The 20,863-nt window shown below is 39.3% G+C and overlaps 1 protein-coding gene across 6 annotated transcripts in view; it reads left to right on the top strand.

Annotated features, from left to right (window-relative positions):
• The window catches only part of LOC143019973 (protein CREG1-like), a 52,538-nt gene extending 43,230 nt beyond the window's left edge, over positions 1-9,308 (top strand). For all 6 annotated transcript variants that reach the window (XM_076176034.1, XM_076176033.1, XM_076176035.1 and 3 more), the window contains 2 exons: positions 2,492-2,573; positions 6,007-9,308. In XM_076176034.1, the coding sequence (XP_076032149.1) occupies positions 2,492-2,573; positions 6,007-6,122 (198 nt within the window). In that variant the 3' untranslated portion in view covers positions 6,123-9,308. The remainder of the gene's footprint in view (positions 1-2,491; positions 2,574-6,006) is intronic.
• The last annotated feature ends 11,555 nt before the right edge of the window (positions 9,309-20,863 follow it).

Genomic DNA, 20,863 nt, shown 5'->3' with positions numbered 1-20,863 from the left:
GACATTTGGGAATAGGTATTAAGAGGAGATTGTATGGAGAAGTGATTATGCCAACAGCACTTTGTGGGGCACATGGAACATAAGAGAGGAAGAAAGAAGGAGTTTGAATGTCTTTCAGATAAGGTGCCTGAGAAGTATGATAGGGGTTATGAGGTTAGATAATGACGAGGTGAGGAGGAGAACAGGGGTGGTAAGGGAGTTGGGAGATAGGGTTGATGAAAGAGTATTGTGATGATTTGGACACATGGAAAGAATGAGTGAAGAAAGATTAATAAAAGAGGTGTGGAAGGTAAAGGTGGAAGGAGTGAACATGAGCGGACGACCTAGGATGAGATGGATGGATGGGGTAAAAGGGACATTGGGAAAGAGGGGAATGTCTGTTGAGGAAGGACGGGAGAGGACAGAAGATGGGGTGAATGGAGAATGATTGTGTATGGATGATCCTGTGATGCATGGTGGGGAGTGGGTGGGGGGACAGGGGGAGTGAGTATGTGTGAAAAATAAATTGACACAGCCTGAAGGGATTTCTCCCTGTCTTCTTATATGCATGAGGGGACAGAGAGGGTAGGTCGCCGAATTAATGAAGTTGCCTTACTGTGGATGTTCTGTGTCTTGCAACACTGCTTCTGACCCAGGGCAGTGGGCAAGGTGCAGGGATGACCCATCATCCAGGAGGAGCCAAGATAAGAGGGAGGAAAGTGGGTGGATGGGAGTGAAGTATGTTGTGGATGGAATGGGTGGGAGTGGATTTTATGCCTTTGTTTTTTTGCTACCTCCCTTGTAAGGGGGGGGGGGAAGCCTTTGGTATATGTATGTATTATTACTTAGTGAAAGAAAATGAAGTGAAAGAGAATGATTAATACAGCAGTGACTTTATATTTTATTATGCAAGAATTGCGATGCATCAATCATCATACCTCAGGCATCCAATGATGCACACATTGATAAGACTGAAACTAGAATATGCTATATCAATGTGGGCACCAAGCACAAAGGAAAACACAAAGAAATTAGAAAGAATCTAAAGAGCGACAACAAAGATGGTACCCACACTATCAAATTTGACATATGAACAAAGATTGGAGAAATTACAGCTGTCAGCATTGGAGCAGAGAAGGGAAAGAGGTGACTTGTTGACCATCTTCAGAATTATGAAAGGGATGCCTTTGGTATATGTATGTATGTATTATTACTCAGTGAAAGAAAATGAAGTGAAAGAGAATGATTAATACAGCAGTGACTTTATATTTTATTATGCAAGAATTGCGATGCATCAATCATCATACCTCAGGCATCCAATGATGCACACATTGATAAGACTGAAACTAGAATATGCTATATCAATGTGGGCACCAAGCACAAAGGAAAACACAAAGAAATTAGAAAGAATCTAAAGAGCGACAACAAAGATGGTACCCACACTATCAAATTTGACATATGAACAAAGATTGGAGAAATTACAGCTGTCAGCATTGGAGCAGAGAAGGGAAAGAGGTGACTTGTTGACCATCTTCAGAATTATGAAAGGGATGCCTTTGGTATATGTATGTATTATTACTCAGTGAAAGAAAATGAAGTGAAAGAGAATGATTAATACAGCAGTGACTTTATATTTTATTATGCAAGAATTGCGATGCATCAATCATCATACCTCAGGCATCCAATGATGCACACATTGATAAGACCGAAACTAGAATATGCTATATCAATGTGGGCACCAAGCACAAAGAAATTAGAAAGAATCTAAAGAGTGACAACAAAGATGGTACCCACACTATCAAATTTGACATATGAACAAAGATTGGAGAAATTACAGCTGTCAGCATTGGAGCAGAGAAGGGAAAGAGGTGACTTGTTGACCATCTTCAGAATTATGAAAGGGATGGAAGTTCTCAATAGAGATGACCTATTGATATGGGACAAGAAAGAAACAAGAGGACATGATAAGAAGCTAAAGAAGGACAGTTACAGAAGAGACCTGAAAAAGAACAGTTTCCCGCACAGAGTGATCGATGTCTGGAACAAACTAAACAGTGAAACAGTGAATGCCAGAACTATACACGAGTTCAAGAATAAACTGGACGTGGAGAGATATGAAAACGGGACACAACAAGCATAGCTCCCATCCCGTAAAATACAACTAGGTAGAACTAGGTAAATACAAGAATATGATTTGTATTGAAGAGGTTAAAGGAAAAAAGACACTTTTGTTATGTGTATGGATATTTTTATATGTATGTATGTCTGGATGGAAAAGAATAGAATTTAGATGCAATTAGTACGTACGTATACCAAAGGTTTTTCCCGTTTACAAGGAAGGTAGCCAAAAAACAAAGACATAAATTCCACTCCCACCCATTCCATCTCCTACATACTCCACTTCCATTCACCTCCCTCTTATCTTGGCTCCTCCTGGATGCAATTAGTACAAAACATTTAATTTGAAACCTAGAAAAGCTTCAATTCTAATTTGCATGATTATTTTTTTCAGGTTGAGAATGGAACAAAGGAAGCCTCCTTTGCCAAAGAAGCTCTTTTCTCCCGTCACCCAGAAATGCCAGATTGGCCTGTGGGTATGTATCATTGGCATAGATTGGTTCTGATTACAAACATGGAATGGAAAAAATGGGATTTGAAGGAAGAAGAGAGGAAGGGCCTAAATGTGTTTGAGAAATGTGATGGGCGTTATGAGGATGGATAGAATGAGAAATATGGATATAAAGTAGAGAACAGGGGTGGGAAGAGTGCTGTCAGATACATGCATACATACATATACCAAAGGCTTTTTCCCCCTTACATGGGGGGGTAGCCAAAAAGAAAAAGGCATAGAAATCACTCCCACCCATTTCATTTCCCATATATTCCACTCCCCTCCACCCTCCTCCCTCCCTCCTATCTTGGCACCTCCTGTCAGATAGGGTAGGTAAAAAAGAAAAAAGAAAAAAAAAAGAAAGAAAAAAAAAAAAAAAAGTCATGTGGAAAAATTAGTGAATAAAAACTAGCAAAATAGAATGTGAAAAGTTGTTGTTGTTTGTTGTTGTCGTTCCCTAGACTGTCTGAGCAGTCCCGTCTCCCCAAGGAGTCCCATAGCCGAAACTGGGTTTTCCCACAAATCCTTTATAGAGCGTATGTTGTGTTGTTTGCGTGCATGATTGTGTATAATGCAGTCTTCCATTATGTGTTGTATGGTATGGGGTGAAGTGTTACATCCTGGGCAGCTGTTCACAACGCGGTCATCCAGCCTCTTCTGGTAGCTTAGAAGTGCTGGGTGGTGACCGCACCGCAGTCTGACCAAGTGGACTCTGTCCTTTCGTGGGAGAGAGGATTCAGAAGGGTGGATATCAGGGGGTCTGGCATGCAGCAGTGTGTTGTCTTTCAGTGTGTTAATGGAGCGGTGAGTGATATGATTATGAATATGTTTCCGGAGGCTGGTATTTGGTGGTTGTGGAGGAAGAGAAGAGAGTATCTGTGCGTGATAAAGGTCTTTGGGTGTTGTTTTAATGTTTCTTGGTGTGTGTGGGTGTTTTGCTATGTAGTGTAGCGGGTGTAATGTGTTTGTGGTGGCTGCGGCAAGTGTTTGTGTGCCTCTCATGTCGAGGTGGTCCTTGACTTTGAGGACTTTTGTTTCATGGTGTAAATGGTCTGTAGGTGTTGTATTTGTGCAGCCTGTAATTGTTTTTAGGGCTTTGTTTTGTATGATTTGAAGGGTGTTGTGGTATGTCTCACTGAGATTAGGAGCCCATGCAGGACTCACATAATTCAACACTGAGCGTATGCATTGTTTGTATAGTGTTATATTAGTTTCTTTGTTTTGTCCAAATGTTGTTCCAGTGATTGACTTAAGTGCGTTAAGTCTGGGTGTGCATTTGTTTTTTATGTTTGTGATGTGTTGTTTGAAAGACATGGATGTATCGTATGTTACACCAAGAATTTTTGGTGTGTTTGTGTGTGGTATTAGAGTGTTGTTGATGTAGAGATGAGGTATGTATTTGTGTTCTTTTGTCCAGTTGGTGAGAAGTGTTGCTGTAGATTTGGTTGGAGCTATTTTGAGTCTGTTTGTGATGAACCATGTGTTGAGTGTGTCAAGGTATGGCTGGATTATTTCTGCAGCTTTGTCTGTGTTACGATGTGTGCATGTGATTGTTATGTCGTCTGCGTAGGAAGAGATTTGTATTTCTGAGGTGTCTGGAGTGGGTAAGTCATGCATGTATAGATTAAATAGTGTGGGGGATAGAACCGAGCCCTGTGGTACTCCGTTCTTAATGTTTCTGATGTGCGATGATTGGCCATTATATGACACGTAAGCATTCCTACCTGCCAGATAATTGGCCAGCCATCTTTTGGTGTTATTGTGCATGTCTGTGTTATATATTTTATTTGTTAGGTTGTGGCGGGGGATAGCATCAAAAGCTTTACTAATGTCTAATGTTATAAGAAGTGTTCTTTGGTGGGGCCTATCTGAATTGATGCCATCTAAAATTCTTTGTGTGAGGTTTGTCAGAAGAGTGTTTGTGGAGTGTAGTGGCCTAAAACCGTGTTGTGAGTCAGCAAGGGGAATATGTGGTGTGACAAGTTTAAGTATTAGGCATTCAATGACTTTAGAGGGGGTGCAGAGAAGTGTGATTGGATGGTGCGATGTTGGGATTGTTGGATTGTGAAAAGTAGAAGTGGATGGAGGTAACTTGAGAGGAGGACCAAAAAGGAGGTGGATGGATTGGGGTAATGTAGGCGTTGGGTGCAAGAGGAATATCTGCCAAGCAAGGAAGAGAGAATACAAAAGATGGAGGTAAATGGGAAATGGTTGTAAGTGAAAAAATTATATTCTAAAGTGATATTCATTTTGTCTGCTCTGTATTTTTTATTTCTTTTTTAATGGCTGAGGGGGTGGGAATGCCATATAATGAAACATACATATACTTGTGGCTTTGTCCCCCTTAAAAGGGAGGTAGCCAAAGTCAAAGGCATAAATCCACTCCCACCCCCACTCCCATTCACCACCCCACCTCCCTCTTTTCTTGGCTCCTCCTGGACGACGGGTCATCCCTGTATCTCACCCACTGCCCTGGGTCAGAAGCAATGCAGCAAGACACAGCATTTCCACAGCAGGGCCACTTCACTTAATTGGTGACCCCCTCCCCCTCCCTATCCCCTCATGCAGGAAAAGATAAAAAATGAGGAGGAATCCCTTTAAACTGCATCAAAATATCATTCACACATACTCCCTCATCCCCACATCCCCCACCCATGCCTTTCCTTACATCACAGCATCATCCATACACAAAACCATTCTCCACTCACCCCTTTCTTCTGTCCTCTCCCTTCCTTCCTCATCAGACATTTCCCTCTTTCCTAATACCCCGTCTACCTTTTTACAATATAATAAAACAGTGGGGGAAAAGTAGCACTAGCTTTGGGTCCAGGTGTGGAAGCATTGTGTCAAGCTTAATTACCTTAACTTCGAACAGTGTGGTGGGAAGCAGGGATGTCCCTTAATCCATGATGTGCTATGTTGGGATGGGCTAGGAATGGGTTTTACATGGTTGTGGGATGGATATAGTGGCTGGATTCTTCACTTGTCCACTTTCCTAATAAGGGGGAAAAGGCCTTTAGGCATATCCTAGACATGAAAAGTCTTTAGGCATATATTTATCTAGATATGAATTTATACTAAGACCTCCCTTTATAGGGGTGAGTGGGTGAGTCTAAGTATATATCCACCCTACACTTATCCCACACCAGTATGCATGTACTGAGGGGATAACTTATGAGACATAATAGCTCATTGAAAGATTTTATTCATAAGAAAATAGTATGAATATAAGAAATATAATAGTTCACTGAAAGATTTTATTCATAAAAAAATAGCATGAATCCAAGAAACAAATTTTCACACATGTTGGTTGATGTAGGTTAATGAGACAAAAGAAAATGTAAATTATGCATTGTTTTGATGAAATACAATTTTTATTCTCATTAATTATGTATTTGGTTCTCTGACCTTTCCAGGTCACCAGTTCTACTTCGCCAAATTGAACATCACTCACATCTATGTGCTGGACTTCTTTGGAGGGGCCAAGGTTGTTGATGTAGATGAATATTACAAAGCAGATCCCTTTGCCTAGACGCTGGACCTCAACAAGTGCTTCCAAGACAAACCCAGAAAGCATAGTGTGATGATTTTAGTTTAGTTTGATCCTTGGCTATGATGACTTCATTCAGATTTTATTTTGGATAATGCTAGACAGTTTTGTTGTTCTAATGGGGATTCAGACTTGGCTAAATAGGGTTTCAGTTGATGTTCCAAGTCTGACCTCTCAATTAGATAATATTGTTCAGCATTGGCTAGAATAGAAGCCATGACAAGTGTCATCATAGTGATGGTGTTGAGAACATTTAGAAAATAGTTGTATTATGCCACCTATATCTTAGAAAACAATTATTTTGAAAAATTTGAATTGGTATGCTCAAATGTATCTATGGTTTATAATAAGTATGCCTTCCAAGTCAAGAGTGATTTGATTATAATAAGAACTAGCCCAAAGGAATTTCTCCCCATCATCTCTTTTTCTGCATGAGGGTACGGAGAGGGGGGAGGGGTTGCCAATTAGATGAAGTGGCCTTGCTGCAGATGTGCTGTATCTTGCTACGTTGCTTCTGACCTAGGACAGTGGGCGAGATACAGGGATGACCCGTCATCCAGGAGGAGCCAAGAAAAGAGGGAGAGAGGGGTGGTGAATGGAACTAGAGAATGTGGGGATGAAATGGGAGTGAATTTATGCCTTTGACTTTGGCAACTTCCTTTTAAAGGTGGAAAAAGTCATTGGTATATATATATATATATGTATAGTAAGTAATTTTCTCCATAGCATATTCCTTACAGCACTACATTTTGAAATAATGTTTTTTACGATTTGTCATATAAAATGCTCACTGGCCAGTGGACCTATGAACAGAATAAAAGGGTGACTACTTGGGGGAAAAAAAAAAAGGTGAATTAAATGTTACCTACTAGTGGTGAGTAAAAGTAATATACATTCACAAAAGAAATGCTTTACCAGCCATGCCAAATAAAATGCTCTCATGTTTCATGCATGATACATGGTCTTTTATCGGCACATTTGTTAAAGAGGTCAATAAAGCTATATTTTTATAAAAATCATACATACTGTGGCATCTTGATGTATTAAGAAATGCCAGTAATGACAAAGAAGTACCACATAGGAAAACAAAATAATTCTGTTGAAATATGTGAAATATAGTCTCAATGTTATACCATATGGTTCACATCACTCCATGGCCTCTATTTAGACATGAGTTTTTATGTAGGCTGGGAACCAGTGAATTCAGTTTTTGATGAAGTGCCTTCCATTTAATGTCAGTTTGCTGTAAAGAATACGCTCAATTGTGGAGACAAGTCAATCCTACATAGTTTTTAGTTATTTCTTTGATAGAAAATGTGAGAACAAGAGGCAGGTGCTAGAATGTTTGAAATCTAAATAATTACAATCAAATGCAAGTGTTATCATTTGATAGAAACAGGTCATGGAATTTGTGATTTGCAAGGCTGATTGTAAAAGGAATGGTTCTGTTTTATAAGTTTAATTGTGAAGCTTTGGTCTTTGTATGTTTGCATAATGAAAACTAAATCATACTAATGGAAACAGTATTGTTTGATGTGATAGTTTCAAAGGTAAATCACAAATTTGACTTTAATAAACATTATTTTTGTCATGTAATTCATGTATTTTTGCACTGATATTTTTATGTTATATTTCTAACTTTATGCTCGTTCAACTTTTTTTACAGACTATATTAGAGTTTTGAATTTGTTACCCAATGTGATATCAATATAGATACATTTCTTCAAAGATGTTTCAGCACTTGCTTTTGTTGATGATGGTATGACGTTAAACCACATCATCATCAAAAGTACTGAAACAACTTTGAAAAGTTGTATCTGTATTGATATTCTGTTGGGTAACAAATTCAAAATTCTAATATTGGGCTGTGTAGATATTACAATAAGGAATGTCAGATATATTACATCTAATTCACCTGTGTGAGGAACGAGTTGATCACTCAAGTTGTCTGAAGTAAATTCTTCTATTAAATTAGTTGGTGAAAAAAAAATGAGTGTTACATTGTTATTATATCAACTGAAAGTTTTGATCTTAAACTGTAACACTTGGTCCATGTATTTAACAGATAAAGCTGTTTTTCTAAGCCATTAATATCTCTACATATCAGTAGGCTAGATAGATATTTATAGCTCAGAAAAATAGTTTTATATTTATATACATGAGTCCAGTATTATACCTAAACTTTCAGTTGACAATGATTCCCCTTTATTTGACAAATTTAGTCCTAATATTTGAAATTAGGTCTGGCCTATCATTTGGGGAATAATGCATCTTCACTGGCTTATCTGGCTTGGTAAGGTTGTAAAGGTTGTATGTATGATGGGAAGTGCAGGTAAGGTTTGGTTATATTGGAATGATGGGTTGTGAACAGAGTTGTAATGTCACTATTCACAACTAGACATTCTAGCACATGAAATTGTTCAAATATAGAGATATTAATTTCTTGAATTTGTGTAAGCATTGTTTCTTAATGTAAATTTCATGAAATGTAGGTAGAGTTAAAAGTGTGTAGTACCCATGGTTCTTTTTTTTGTTTTTACTCGGCCAAACATAAAACTGACATCAAGGAGGATTGAGCACCCTATTGGGTGAGTTGCACCTGTTTTTAAAACTGCAAACCTATCAGTTAATGCAAATTTGTTGATTACTTTTGATCTGTACGGAAACATTTGTTATGGGTTAAGCAAGTATGAATGAATAGCAAATATTGCTGTATAGGAAGTTTGTGCATTTTGTTAATTGCATCAGCTCAAGGTCATACTTTAACCTGAATACAATTACTTGGTACTAAAATATAATCTTTAGCGTTATTGTAGTTGTTGATCTGCCCATAGTGTCACTAGATCATACTATCCAGTTAACCCAGGTAACCTAAATCCCTTTTACACATTTTGCATTGGTTGGTGATAGCTAGAATGTTATCTTTAAAATGCCATGATGACAAAGGAGGTCAACTGAGATAACCACTCCTTCAGTGTGAGGCTCTGCCCAAAAGTGAATAAAATTATGTAGCATCAAGTGGAACAAAATCTGTAAAGTGCTCCAAGTATTCTTTCAAGAAATATATAGTTGTTTTGGTCAATTTCTTTTTGGTTTATGGAACTCACCCCAGACCTCATTGTTTAAACAAAGCAACAATTTTTGCATGAGAAAAAAAAATACTAACACGTTTCAGTGTGCTGGATAGATCATTCAGTAATCATCCTTCCACAAAAAGTTCACAATTCTAATAGTTATCACAGGCATGGCTCCATTCATCTTGGTCTGTGCTACATTAAGATTTTACACAGAATATATTCACCTGACTTGACTGAAATTGGTTCTTTATAGGCTTTTGTAACTACAAATGCATATTTTCATGGGTAACTACATGCAATGCCAAATACATACATTTTTATAGGTAACTAGACATATATTTATATACTGTTGTGAGATGTCAGATTGAAAGCAAAATCAGTGAAAATGCATTACACACATACTACTGCTGTTTCTACATTTAATTACTTCTATAAGTTATTGACTGCATCAGTTTTATGCTGTCAGTACTATAGGAGCCTAAGTAAAATCTTTAGATATGTAGATATATGGTTATATACTGTTGTGAGATTGAAAGGAAAATCAATGAAAACACATTACACATGCATTACTGCTGTTAATACATCATATTGCTTCTATAAGTTATTGACTGCATGAATTTTATTCTGTCAATACTATTGGAGCCTTAATAAACAGTTGGGTTTTAGTGACTCCTACAAACCAGTTGTGCTGAATTTTTTTTTTTAACATTACAGAAGAATTTCCGCTCAAAGAATGCACATCCCGTTTAACTTCTATTGGCCCAAATTTCTTATGCATTGATTTTAACCCAAACATTGTTGTTTGGATATAGGATGACCCTTCATCCCCTAGGTACTTGAGATGAGAGGATGGTTGAAATGTAGTTGTTTATTATGTGGATGTGTGCTTTGACTTGGCCACTCCTACTAGGAGGAAAGAGGCTCTGGTATGTATATATGTGTATGTACATATATATAGTTTTTCTTTCCCAGTGGTCACTCTTGCATATATATATATATATATATGTATAAATATATATATATATATATATAATATATACATATATATATATATACATATACATATATATAAAATCCCTCTTTTCTGCTATACTCCTTAAATCTCTCCTATACCACCTGATTCCACCTCTTTAGTGTGATATTGTCCTTCAGGATTGAAGCAATGGCTATCAGTGTTGAAATTCAAATATCTCTTTATTTGCTTTGTAAAACAATTAATAATTGTTAAGATTGCAGTGATTTAGGTCCATATTATTGGAGTACAAAACATTCAGATGTGGTGTTAGTGATTTTTGTGTGATATTAGTCTGAAGGCAGTTGTTGTACTGCAAAGTTTCCTAATAGTAACTGGAGTGAAAGGAATTGCTAGTTTTTCAAAGAAATGTGAATAAAATTGGTAGAAATAACAGGATCTTTGATATACCCAAAAAGTGGCCTTGGGAAGTCAGTCTCTGGACTCTCGTAGAAGACCCATGGCCTCTTGTAGTGGCACCTCTTGGGAGGGATGGGGAAAGTATGTCCATTTGTAGGGTACTTTGGATAATTTCTGTGCTGTCAACATCTGTAATGAGTGTAATGAGAAATAGACATTTGGGAATGCATGCTAAGAATAGATTGTGTGAAAGGGTGATTGTGCCGACAGCACTGTATGGGGCAAAAACATGGAACATAAGGAAGAATTTAAAAGTATTTATCTAGTATCATATGGAAAGGGGAGCTGCACTCATGGTGTCCCGTCTCTGTAACTCGGTGTCTAAATTGCTCTTAAATTTGTGTAAGGTTTTTGCACATTTGTTTCATCTACTTTGTTCCATACATCCACCACTCTGGGGAAAGCTGGTCTTTTTCAGGTCTCTTCTATAACTCTCCTTTTTGAGCTTCCTCTCATGTTCCCTTGTATTTCTCTTATCCCAATTTAGCAAGTCTTCTCTATCAAGGACTTCCATACCTCTAATGATTCTATAGATAGTCAACAAGTCACCTCTTTCTATTCTTTGTTCCAGAGTCGGTAATTCTAGTTTTGACAATCTCTCTTCATATGACAGTTTTGAAAGTGGTGGGGCCATCTTTGTAGTTGCTCTCTGGATTCTCTCAATTTTCCTTGTATTTTTTTGGGCACTGGGTGACCATAGTGTCGCTGCATACTCCAATCTTGGTCTTATCAGTGTGACAAGTATTTTCTTTACCATTCCTTCATCCAAGTAAGTAAAAGGCACCTTTTTTGATCTTAGCAAGTTGTAGGTTTCTCTAATAATTTTGTTTATCTGTTTATCAGGAGACATGTTCTTTGTGATGATTACTCCCAGGCCTTTTTCATATCCTACTTTCTTTACTTCCTTTGCACCAATTCTATATTGTCATGATATCCTTTTTTTACTTTTCCAAATTCCATTATGCTACATTTCTTAATGTTGAAGTCCATGTCCCACTTCTTACTAAATTCTCAAACCCTGTTCAGATCTCTACAGGGACTCACAATCTGTTTCAGTACTCACTTTCTTCAACAATTTTGTATCATCAGCAAAGAAGCTCATGAAACTTTCCACACCCTTGTCCATGTTATTCACATAAATAGCAAACATTATTGGAGTCAATACTGATCCTTGTGGAACTCCACTAATCACCTCTTCCCAAGTAGAACTCTTATCTCTGAGCACTACTCATGTTTTTCTTCCATGCAAGAAATCCTCCATCCATTTCAGTAGTTTACCTTGTATCCCTCATATAGTTTCCAGTTTTCTTCATATTTTTTGTGTGGTACTTTGTCAAAAGCTTTAAAAGCTTTATGTAGCTCCATGAAAGCACAATCAGCCCATTTGTCCCTTTCCTGTATTATATCTATTAGACTTCAGTAGAAACATATCAAATTTGTGGTACATGATCTTCGCTGTCTAAATCCAAATTGCCTTGGATTTTGTATATTGTTCTCCAGATGTTTTATTAATCTATTTTTAATAGCCTTTTCACAAATTTTGGCTACCGTGCTTGTAAGGTAAACCGGTCTGTACTATGTTGGGTCTTCCTTGTCTTCTCCTCTATATATTGGTATGGTATTGACATTTTTCCAGTCTTCTGGTATTTTTCATTCTTTGAGTGAGCAACTTATATATTTTGTCTATTAGTTCTTCTTTACATTCTTTTAGTATCCAATTTGCATTTTCATCCAGGCCATGCAATTTCCTGACATTAAGGTTCATTATTTGGTCCATTATTTCTTTTCGTGTTATATGTTCAACTTATACATGGATGGGGTGGTGCGAGAGGTGAATGCAAGGGTGGTGGGTCAGGGATTGGAGATGTTTAAAGAAAATGGAGAAAAATGGGAGGTGAACCAGCTGTTGTTTGTGGACGACACTGCAATTTTAGCAGGATCAGAGGAGGGATTGAGGAAGTTGGTGACAGAGTTTGGGAGAGTGTGAAAGAAGTTGAAGATAAATGTGGGTAAAAGTAAGGTGATGAGATGTACAAGGGTTGAAAGTGGCAGCAGACTGGAAGTGAGTATTAAGGGAGAGAGACTGGAGGAAGTGGATAGTTTTAGATACTTGGGTGCAAATGTAGCAGGAAAGGGAGGAGTGGAGGTGGAGGTAGAATGTAGATTGAGAGAAGTAAGTAAATGCCTTGGTGGATTAAAAAGTGTAATGAGGAATAGAAATTTGGGAATGGAGGCTATGAGGAGATCGTATGAAAGAGTGATTGTGCCAACAGCACTGTATGGGGCAGAAACATGGAACATAAGAGAGGAAGAGAGAAGGAGTTTGAATGTGTTTGAGATGAGGTGTCTGAGAAGTATGATAGGGTTACTAGGCTAGAGTGAGAAATGAGGAGGAGGAGAACAGGGGTGGAGAGGGAGTTGGAAGATAGGGTTGAAAGAGTATTGGGATGTTTTGGACACATGGAAAGAATGAGTGAAGAAAGACTAGTAAAAGAGGTATGGAAGGTAGATGTGGAGGGCGTGAACATGAGGGGGCAACCTAGGATGAGATGGATGGATGGAGTGAAGGGGGCTTTGGGGAAGAGGGGAATGTGTGTTGAGGAAGGACGGGAGAGGACAGAAGACGGGTGAATGGAGAATGGTTGTATATGGATGATGATGTGATGCATGAGGTGGAATGGGTGGGGGGATGGGGGGTGAGGTAGTATGTGTGAGAAAAATTTGACGCAGCCCGAAGGGATTTCTCCCCGTCTTCTCTTTTTCTGCATGAAGGGACAGAGAGGGGGGGGGTCACCGATTTAATGAAGCGGCCTTGCTGTGGATGTTCTGTATCTTGCAACACTACCTCTGATCCAGGGCAGTGGACAAAATGCAGGGATGACCCATCATCCAGGAGGTGCCAAGATAAGAGGGAGGGTAGAGGGTGGAGGGGAGTGGAGTGTATTAGTGATGAAATGGGTGGGAATGGTTTTTTATGCCTTTTTCTTTTTGGCTACCTCCCTTGTAAGGGGGAAAAAGCCTTTGATATATGTATGTATGCATGTTACTATTATTTCCCTTATGGGGGAATCTCATTTCTTGCCCTTTATCCCAATGTTGTACATTTTTTCTAGTGAAAACTGACTTGAAGTGTTTGCTCATGACTTGGGAGGAATGGGGAAGGTATGTCCATTGGATAATTTTTGTGCTGTCAACATTTGTAATGAATGTAATGAGAAATAGACATTTGGGAATGCCTGAGAAAGTATGGTAGGGGTTACTAAGTTAGAGTGAGAAATGAGGAAATGAGGAGGGGGGGTGGAAAAGGGTTTGTTTCAGATGAATGAATCCTCTGCCAGTATTCAAAGTAAGTCTATTATGCCAAGAATACACACCAGAAAGCATCAAGTAACTTATTTTTCAATTGTAGTTGATGTTTTGGTGTCCTTGAAGTCTTGTTGAATTGCCTCTGATTCGAACACAGGGCGGAAACAGGAATAACACTTAATCCACAAGGACAAGGAGCTAAGAGGAACAACAATTTATATTTGGATAGGTGAGGTGTGGGTGTATGCCGTGATTTAGAAGAAGGGGCCTTTTGGTATATTAAGTACTTGATGTTTTGTTCTGCTCCTCCATGGCACCCGTTTAATACGCGTCCAATGAAATAGTACCCAGTCAGCTAGGAGAGACACAGTGACAATCAGACTTGTTCCAATTCAATGCCGCACAAAAATATATCTAAATAGCTTCATTCCAAACACCATCAGGGACTGGAATAATCTCCCACCAGACAATGAAATTCAAACGACAAATAAGTCATTTAAGTCAACCTTGGGAAAACAACTGAACTGCCCTAAAGTTTAGACGTTGATCTTCTGGTATACGTAAGGCCCATGTACGTTGGGTATACTGAAATCAGGGATAGTTTACGCTGACTTCGAACATTGGCCCAGTTACAAGTTACGTTTTTTATCCAACTCCAAAATGTTTATAAATAAATTTTTATATTTACCATTAATCATACTTATTTGTAAATTACATCTCAAATTTAAATGCACAAAAAATAGTTTTCTTTGTCTATTTGCTGTTCATTCGAACTTTTGCAGAAATAGGAACGGGTATGCGAACAATGTAATAATCCAGAGAAGTGGAAATGACGTATTGTCGGTAGTTTGTGCTTTTGTGTTTTGGTGGCAGCATTGCAGTGTTTATCATTATGATTATCTATCGTGTGTGTTTCACAAATGACTCAAGTCGAAGCATCAGTGTCGAATTATATAAAATGCAGTGATAGAGGTATAGTGCCTGTTACGTTATTATTATTGTTATATAATTATTATTGTTTTAGGGTATATAGGTTTAGGGGACATATCTGGAATCTAGGCAATCGGAGTTCCAATTAGACGCCTACGTAACTTTTTCAGTTTTTCCTTAAAATCCACTTTCCATCCCTACTGCTTCCTCCAGGTTTTTAGCGGGAAGACATGGCGTACCCAAGCTTGTGTACCTAGTCATCCGAATCCGCGAGGACAGAGCTTTATACTAGAGACAATCGATGTGAGTAATGAGTAGGATAGGTGACGGCATGCAAGGGGGCTAGATAGACGAAACCGTTGCCAGGGTTTAAAAGGATAGGTCTGTCCCTGTTTTTTTTCACCTAGAGAAAGAATGAAATATATCGATATTGAAATACTGTCATAGCAATCAGTACTCTAGTAATTTTTGTGGGGAACTGTTGTATGAATGATATTTACAAGTATATCAGTGGATATTTACAAGTGTATCCGAATTGTGCTTCTGAAAGAGGGTTTTACACAAATATGTTGGCCAACTCGCTCATCAAACCTCCAACACGTGTTTAAAGTGATGTGTGAACGGGGTTCGAACCCCCTCTTACACGTTCAGACCAAACAGACAGACAACCTCAGTCGGTGGCAAGAGGAGAAGGGGGCAACATGTCCCTTACTCAAGACGAGGTGATGGCAATTGGGGTAGTGATTGCCTTCAGCGAAAAGGAAGTGGACAAAGGAGTGGTTACTGAAAAGGGACCACATTTCTCATACCAACTTGAAGGAGCTGGAATTACACCTAGATGATTGGCGCAATTATATGCGCATGGACGAATCAACATATTTAGAACTTCTGAATTTGGTCACTCCATTCACATAAGAATAAAGGAGACTGCAAGAGACCATAAGGCCTACACTAGGCAGCTCCGTATCCATCACCACCTGTCATCCCCATCCATAAAGTTGTCTAATCGTTTTTTAAAACAACTGATAGTTTCAGCGCTTACTTCATGGTTACTAAGTTTATTCCATTCATCGACCACCCTATTAGTAAACCAATTCTTGCCTATTTCCTTCTTAAATCTAAATTTGTCCAGTTTATACCCATTACTGCGAGTCCTGCCCTGTTGTTTTATTATGATGACCTTGTTTGCATCACCCTTGTTATACATCTCTATTAGATCACTCCGCACTCTGCGTCTTTCCAGAGAGTGTATGTTAAGGTGCCTAAGCCTCTCTTCGTAAGGCAAATTTCTGAGTCCATGTATCATTTTGGTCATTCTTCTCTACTGATTTTAGTTAATTTATGTCCATTCTGTAGGACGGAGACCAAAACTTTACCGCATAGTCAAAGATGGGTCTAACTATCGCTAGATAGAGTTTGATAATTACCCCTGCACTTCTATTCGTTACCATCCTAGCAATGAAACCTAATGCTCTTAGCTTTATTTCTGGCGCTAATGCACTGCTTCCTGGTTTTAAGGTCCGGACTCACCAGAACTCCCAAGTCCCTTCGCACTCAGATTTGTCTAAAAACGTGTTATCTAAGCTGTATCTATTTTCGGGGTTGTATAGCCCTACGTTTAACACGCTACACTTAGAGATATTGAAGTTCATTTGCCATTCCACCGACCATGTTAACAATTTATTAAGATGATCCTGCAGAATCTCTGCGTCGTCTTTACTTGTAAAGACACCGTTATGAGAAAGTCCATTAGCCCTCATGAACGGCTAAACAGCCAGGGCGATTGAACACATCCCCCAGCGGACCGAGAACAGCCTTGATTTTATGTACTACTAACCCAGTGAGGGGTAGACTCCATGAGTAATACCATCCAAATCTGCATTCACTCACTGTTCTGACCTCTCATTTTGTCCTTCAGAGGTTTAGCTTAGGATAACAATGTTTGATGTTTTAAACTGGTTTCCACCTTTGTTTTGATTGTCATAGTATGGTATATGTCTCAGTTAGGGCCCCGACAAAGGAAGGGGAGGGGAGGGGCAATGCCCTGGGGCGGCACTTTTTTTTTGGGGGGGGGGGCTTTTGGTGAAAATAAGGCAAAGCAAATTCCCCCTGATGTACTTTTAATGCATGATTTATTTATCATGAGTTGTGTGTATGAATGATGTGTGTATAAACGTTGTTTTGTGGATGAATGTTACATGTGAATCGTGCTAGTGACCATCAGATGTGGAAGGTGGTGGTAGTGGTGGTGTGCATGTGGGGGTTGCGGCACTTACCCATGTCGGGACCTTGGTGTCAGGTATGGTCCGAGAACAGTTATGATCTGATCATAATACAAGCCTGGTGGATCAGGGTACCAAGCAACAAAGTAATTGGACCTTTCTCTCGATCTCCTTGTTGTTTTACTTATACGAGTACTGGTCCCCTGTACCCTACTTGTGGTGCTTCAGGTTATAATGTACTACTTCCTAGTGCTCATACTAATGTGTAATTGCCCACTCCGTCCTGAGGTACAGGTTAATTTTGGAATTAATTAATAGGTGACCCTAGGTACCAGGTAGCATTCACTATAACATGTTGATATTACTGATGGCCTACTACCTTCTATCCCGTGGTACTTGATATTTACTATTACCCTGGGATGGACCCCAACCCCTTTATTGTCCTACACTTGCCGGTACAGCAGTAGAATAATGTAGTATATCACTAATTGTACTACACTGACCTGGTACTCACTCGTACTGTTTTGGTACCTTTTAGTAATATTTTGTTGTTCCTGATGCATAATGCAATGTTCCTTATTGTGGTGGTGCTCAAGTTTTGGTCTCAATATCCTACGTGTTACGAACATTTTAGTAGTATTAGCAAATCATATTAATGTTTATGTGTCATATGTGTACTGATTGGTATTACTCATGACTGTCTCAGGTCCCCTTAACCCCCACGTATGTTGTCTGTGCAACTTAGTGTAGAAAAAGTCTAATAAGGACCACAATGGAAATAAGCTTACATGCTTTTTTTTTGTGTTATCCTCGGCAATTGTAAATGTTATTTTGAACTTTGTGTTCTTTTCATTATCTGCACTTCATTTATATTGATTCATTGCCAAATAAACTTATTATTATTATAACTATACATTAAACATCGATACGATATTTTATCACGTTGTAGGTAATTTGTAGATCAAAGATGATGGTGATATAATAGTAATAACGAAAATAATCATAGCAAATCGGAAATGACTTCAGGAAATGAAAGAAACATTGCAACAGCTAACTTTCACTAACCGTGGAGGTTACAAAAGTTACCCATTTTGAAAACAGACTCGTTTTCTACTGTTACTTGTCTTTTGTAAAGAACATTTAGGGTAAACTACATCTTTGGAAAGATGTCGCTCGTAGATATAAGTTCTTGTCATGTGTCATTTTCATTCCTTACCATTTCGTTTATATGTATTTTAGCATTAGTGAAGTTTTAAGTTATTATTTTAGTTTCGACCATGGGCGCAATATAGCAATAGAAAATTGATTATTAATTTTGTAAATTAAAATGTATCAACGTAATATGCAATTTTGTGGGCGGAAATGAAAATAAAAAACACCTTGCTACAAGCAAATATGCTATTGAACGAAGTCGGTAGCATAGGATCGGGACGCCATCTTGTCGTCTGTCAATTGACGGCCTCAGTATTTCCGACCCTCGCCAGGTACATTTTCTTGAAGGAATGTTATGGAGCGGAGATACATGCATTCCTTCAAGCTGCAAGAACTTTGTATACCCCGCAAGCTGAGAGAGTGGTTGAAAAGCCCGCCAACGTCTCTCACGACGACAACAACGAGGACGAGCCGGATGACATTTAATTTGCAGGTAATGATTTATTAAACACAGGTTAGGTTATTTTAGGTTAGCCGAATGTATCATCCTTTCATTTCTTCGACGTCGGCATCTATCATAACAAACATGGCGTACCATTCGTCCGACACTACTTCGTCTCTTACGAAATCTGTTTTAGCACCTTTATTGTTTTTTATTTCCGCTCACAAAATTGCATATTACGTTGATACATTATAATTTACAAAATTAATAATTAATTTTGTATTGTTATATTGCGCCCATGGTCGAAACTAAAAATCTACCAGTTTTAAGCTGAAACTAGTCGCTATTGAGGGGTATTACGCGTATAGTCAACAAATAATATGATCTTTTGTGATATGATAATTATTTACTTGGAGACTGAGTATGGATTTCAGAATAGCAATGTCCAAATATTCCCAAACTGCTTTATAATTAGTTATGAAATTTAACCTGATGTTATTGGCAAGAACAATCAAGGGTAAATTTAACTGTGACTGTTATTTAACATCTTTATTTCCGTCTGAAGGCCTACAAGGCTTTAGAACCCGGTTAGCATACGATGATGTGTCTTCCTCCTCACATTTCCCCCCTTTTTTATTTATTTATTTTTTTATTTACTAACATGTATATTTCATCTTTTACTTTCTTGGACTGCATCACAAATGACAGTTTCGCGTGAAATTAGCCAGAAATACATGTTCCACATAATTGGATCAATAAACTAAATGTGTTGTCATTTTCTCATACACATGCACGCGCGCGCACACACCCACATACATACACACTCACAAACACACACGCACACATACACACACACACACACACACACACACACACACACACACACACACACACACACAAAGGCATTGAGTTGGAGGCATGTGGCATTCCAGGGCTATTGCAATGAATTGCAGGCTGGCAAAACATTGTAAAGCTGGATGGGCATTTGTCGACAACTGGGATTGCTTTTACGGTAAGAATCATCTTTATACAAGGGAGAAACGCTGTGAAACCGTAGAAGCAATTATTGGCCTGAAATCTCTACAGGAATCGCTATACTTATTACGTCATGCTGTATTTACTGTCATTATAGAATATAGGAATGATTGCTCGCAAATACAAACACATACGGTGAGGCACTTTTATGGTGTGGCTAACGAAATACAATTTTATTCAGCTGAGGGGAGAACACACGCACTCACTCTTTCAGTCACTCTCTTTCACTCACTATCACACAACCAATCAATCACTCTTCCGCTCTTTCACTCTCTCAACCAATCACTCACTCTTTCAAGCAGTCTTTCACTCATTCTTTCAACCAGTCAATCACTCGTTCACTCACGCGTGCACTCCCTCATTTATCCCGTGGAGACGCTTCGAAGGCGGTGCCCCGGGCGATCTTCTACTCCGACCCGCGTCCCCGAGGAACTCCGAGATTCCTCAATAGGAGGCCTCCCCCGATTGCGTCGAGTCTTCCTCCTAGCGCTGGGTAGTCGAGACCGGCGGGCACCCCGAACACACTCGCGCGAGTGCCGCCGGCCGAAGTGGTGTCATTTCTCGTGGACCCCCGCGTCACTCAGGTTCTCCGGCTCCTCGGGGACCCTCCGAGGACCGACGGACGAGTCTCGGCGGAAGACGGGCGAGCACTCCGAACACCCGCGCGATGTGTGCCGGAGTGCCCCTCTTCTGCCCGCACCTTCACGCCTCCGAGAAGAACCTTCTGGGGTGATCATGCGGAGGGATCTCGAAGTCCCTTGGGGCGTAGGCGTTTATTGGAGATCCTGATGCCCCGTCATTGCCGTCCTGTCGTAGTGCCGGAAGCTGCCCTCTTTGCGCCCAACTTGGCCAGAGCCCCGGCAGCAGAGGCGTCCGCGATTCACAACAGGGGCACGAATCTGGGATGGACGGACGGACGCACACCCACACACCCACACACACACACACACACACACACACACACACACACACACACACACACACACACACACACACACACACACACACACACACAAAGAAACTAAAGAAAGACAGCTACAGAAGAGACCTGAAAAAAATAGCTTCCCACATAGAGTGATTGATGTCTGGAACAAACTAAACGGAGAAACAGTGAATGCCAGAACTAT

The sequence above is a fragment of the Oratosquilla oratoria genome, chromosome 38, assembly GCF_046742065.1.
Source record: "Oratosquilla oratoria isolate Oo_2021 chromosome 38, ASM4674206v1, whole genome shotgun sequence".
NCBI lineage: Eukaryota > Metazoa > Arthropoda > Malacostraca > Stomatopoda > Squillidae > Oratosquilla > Oratosquilla oratoria.
The sequence above is the reverse complement of the archived record's forward strand: the minus strand, read 5'-3'. Positions and strand labels throughout refer to the sequence as shown.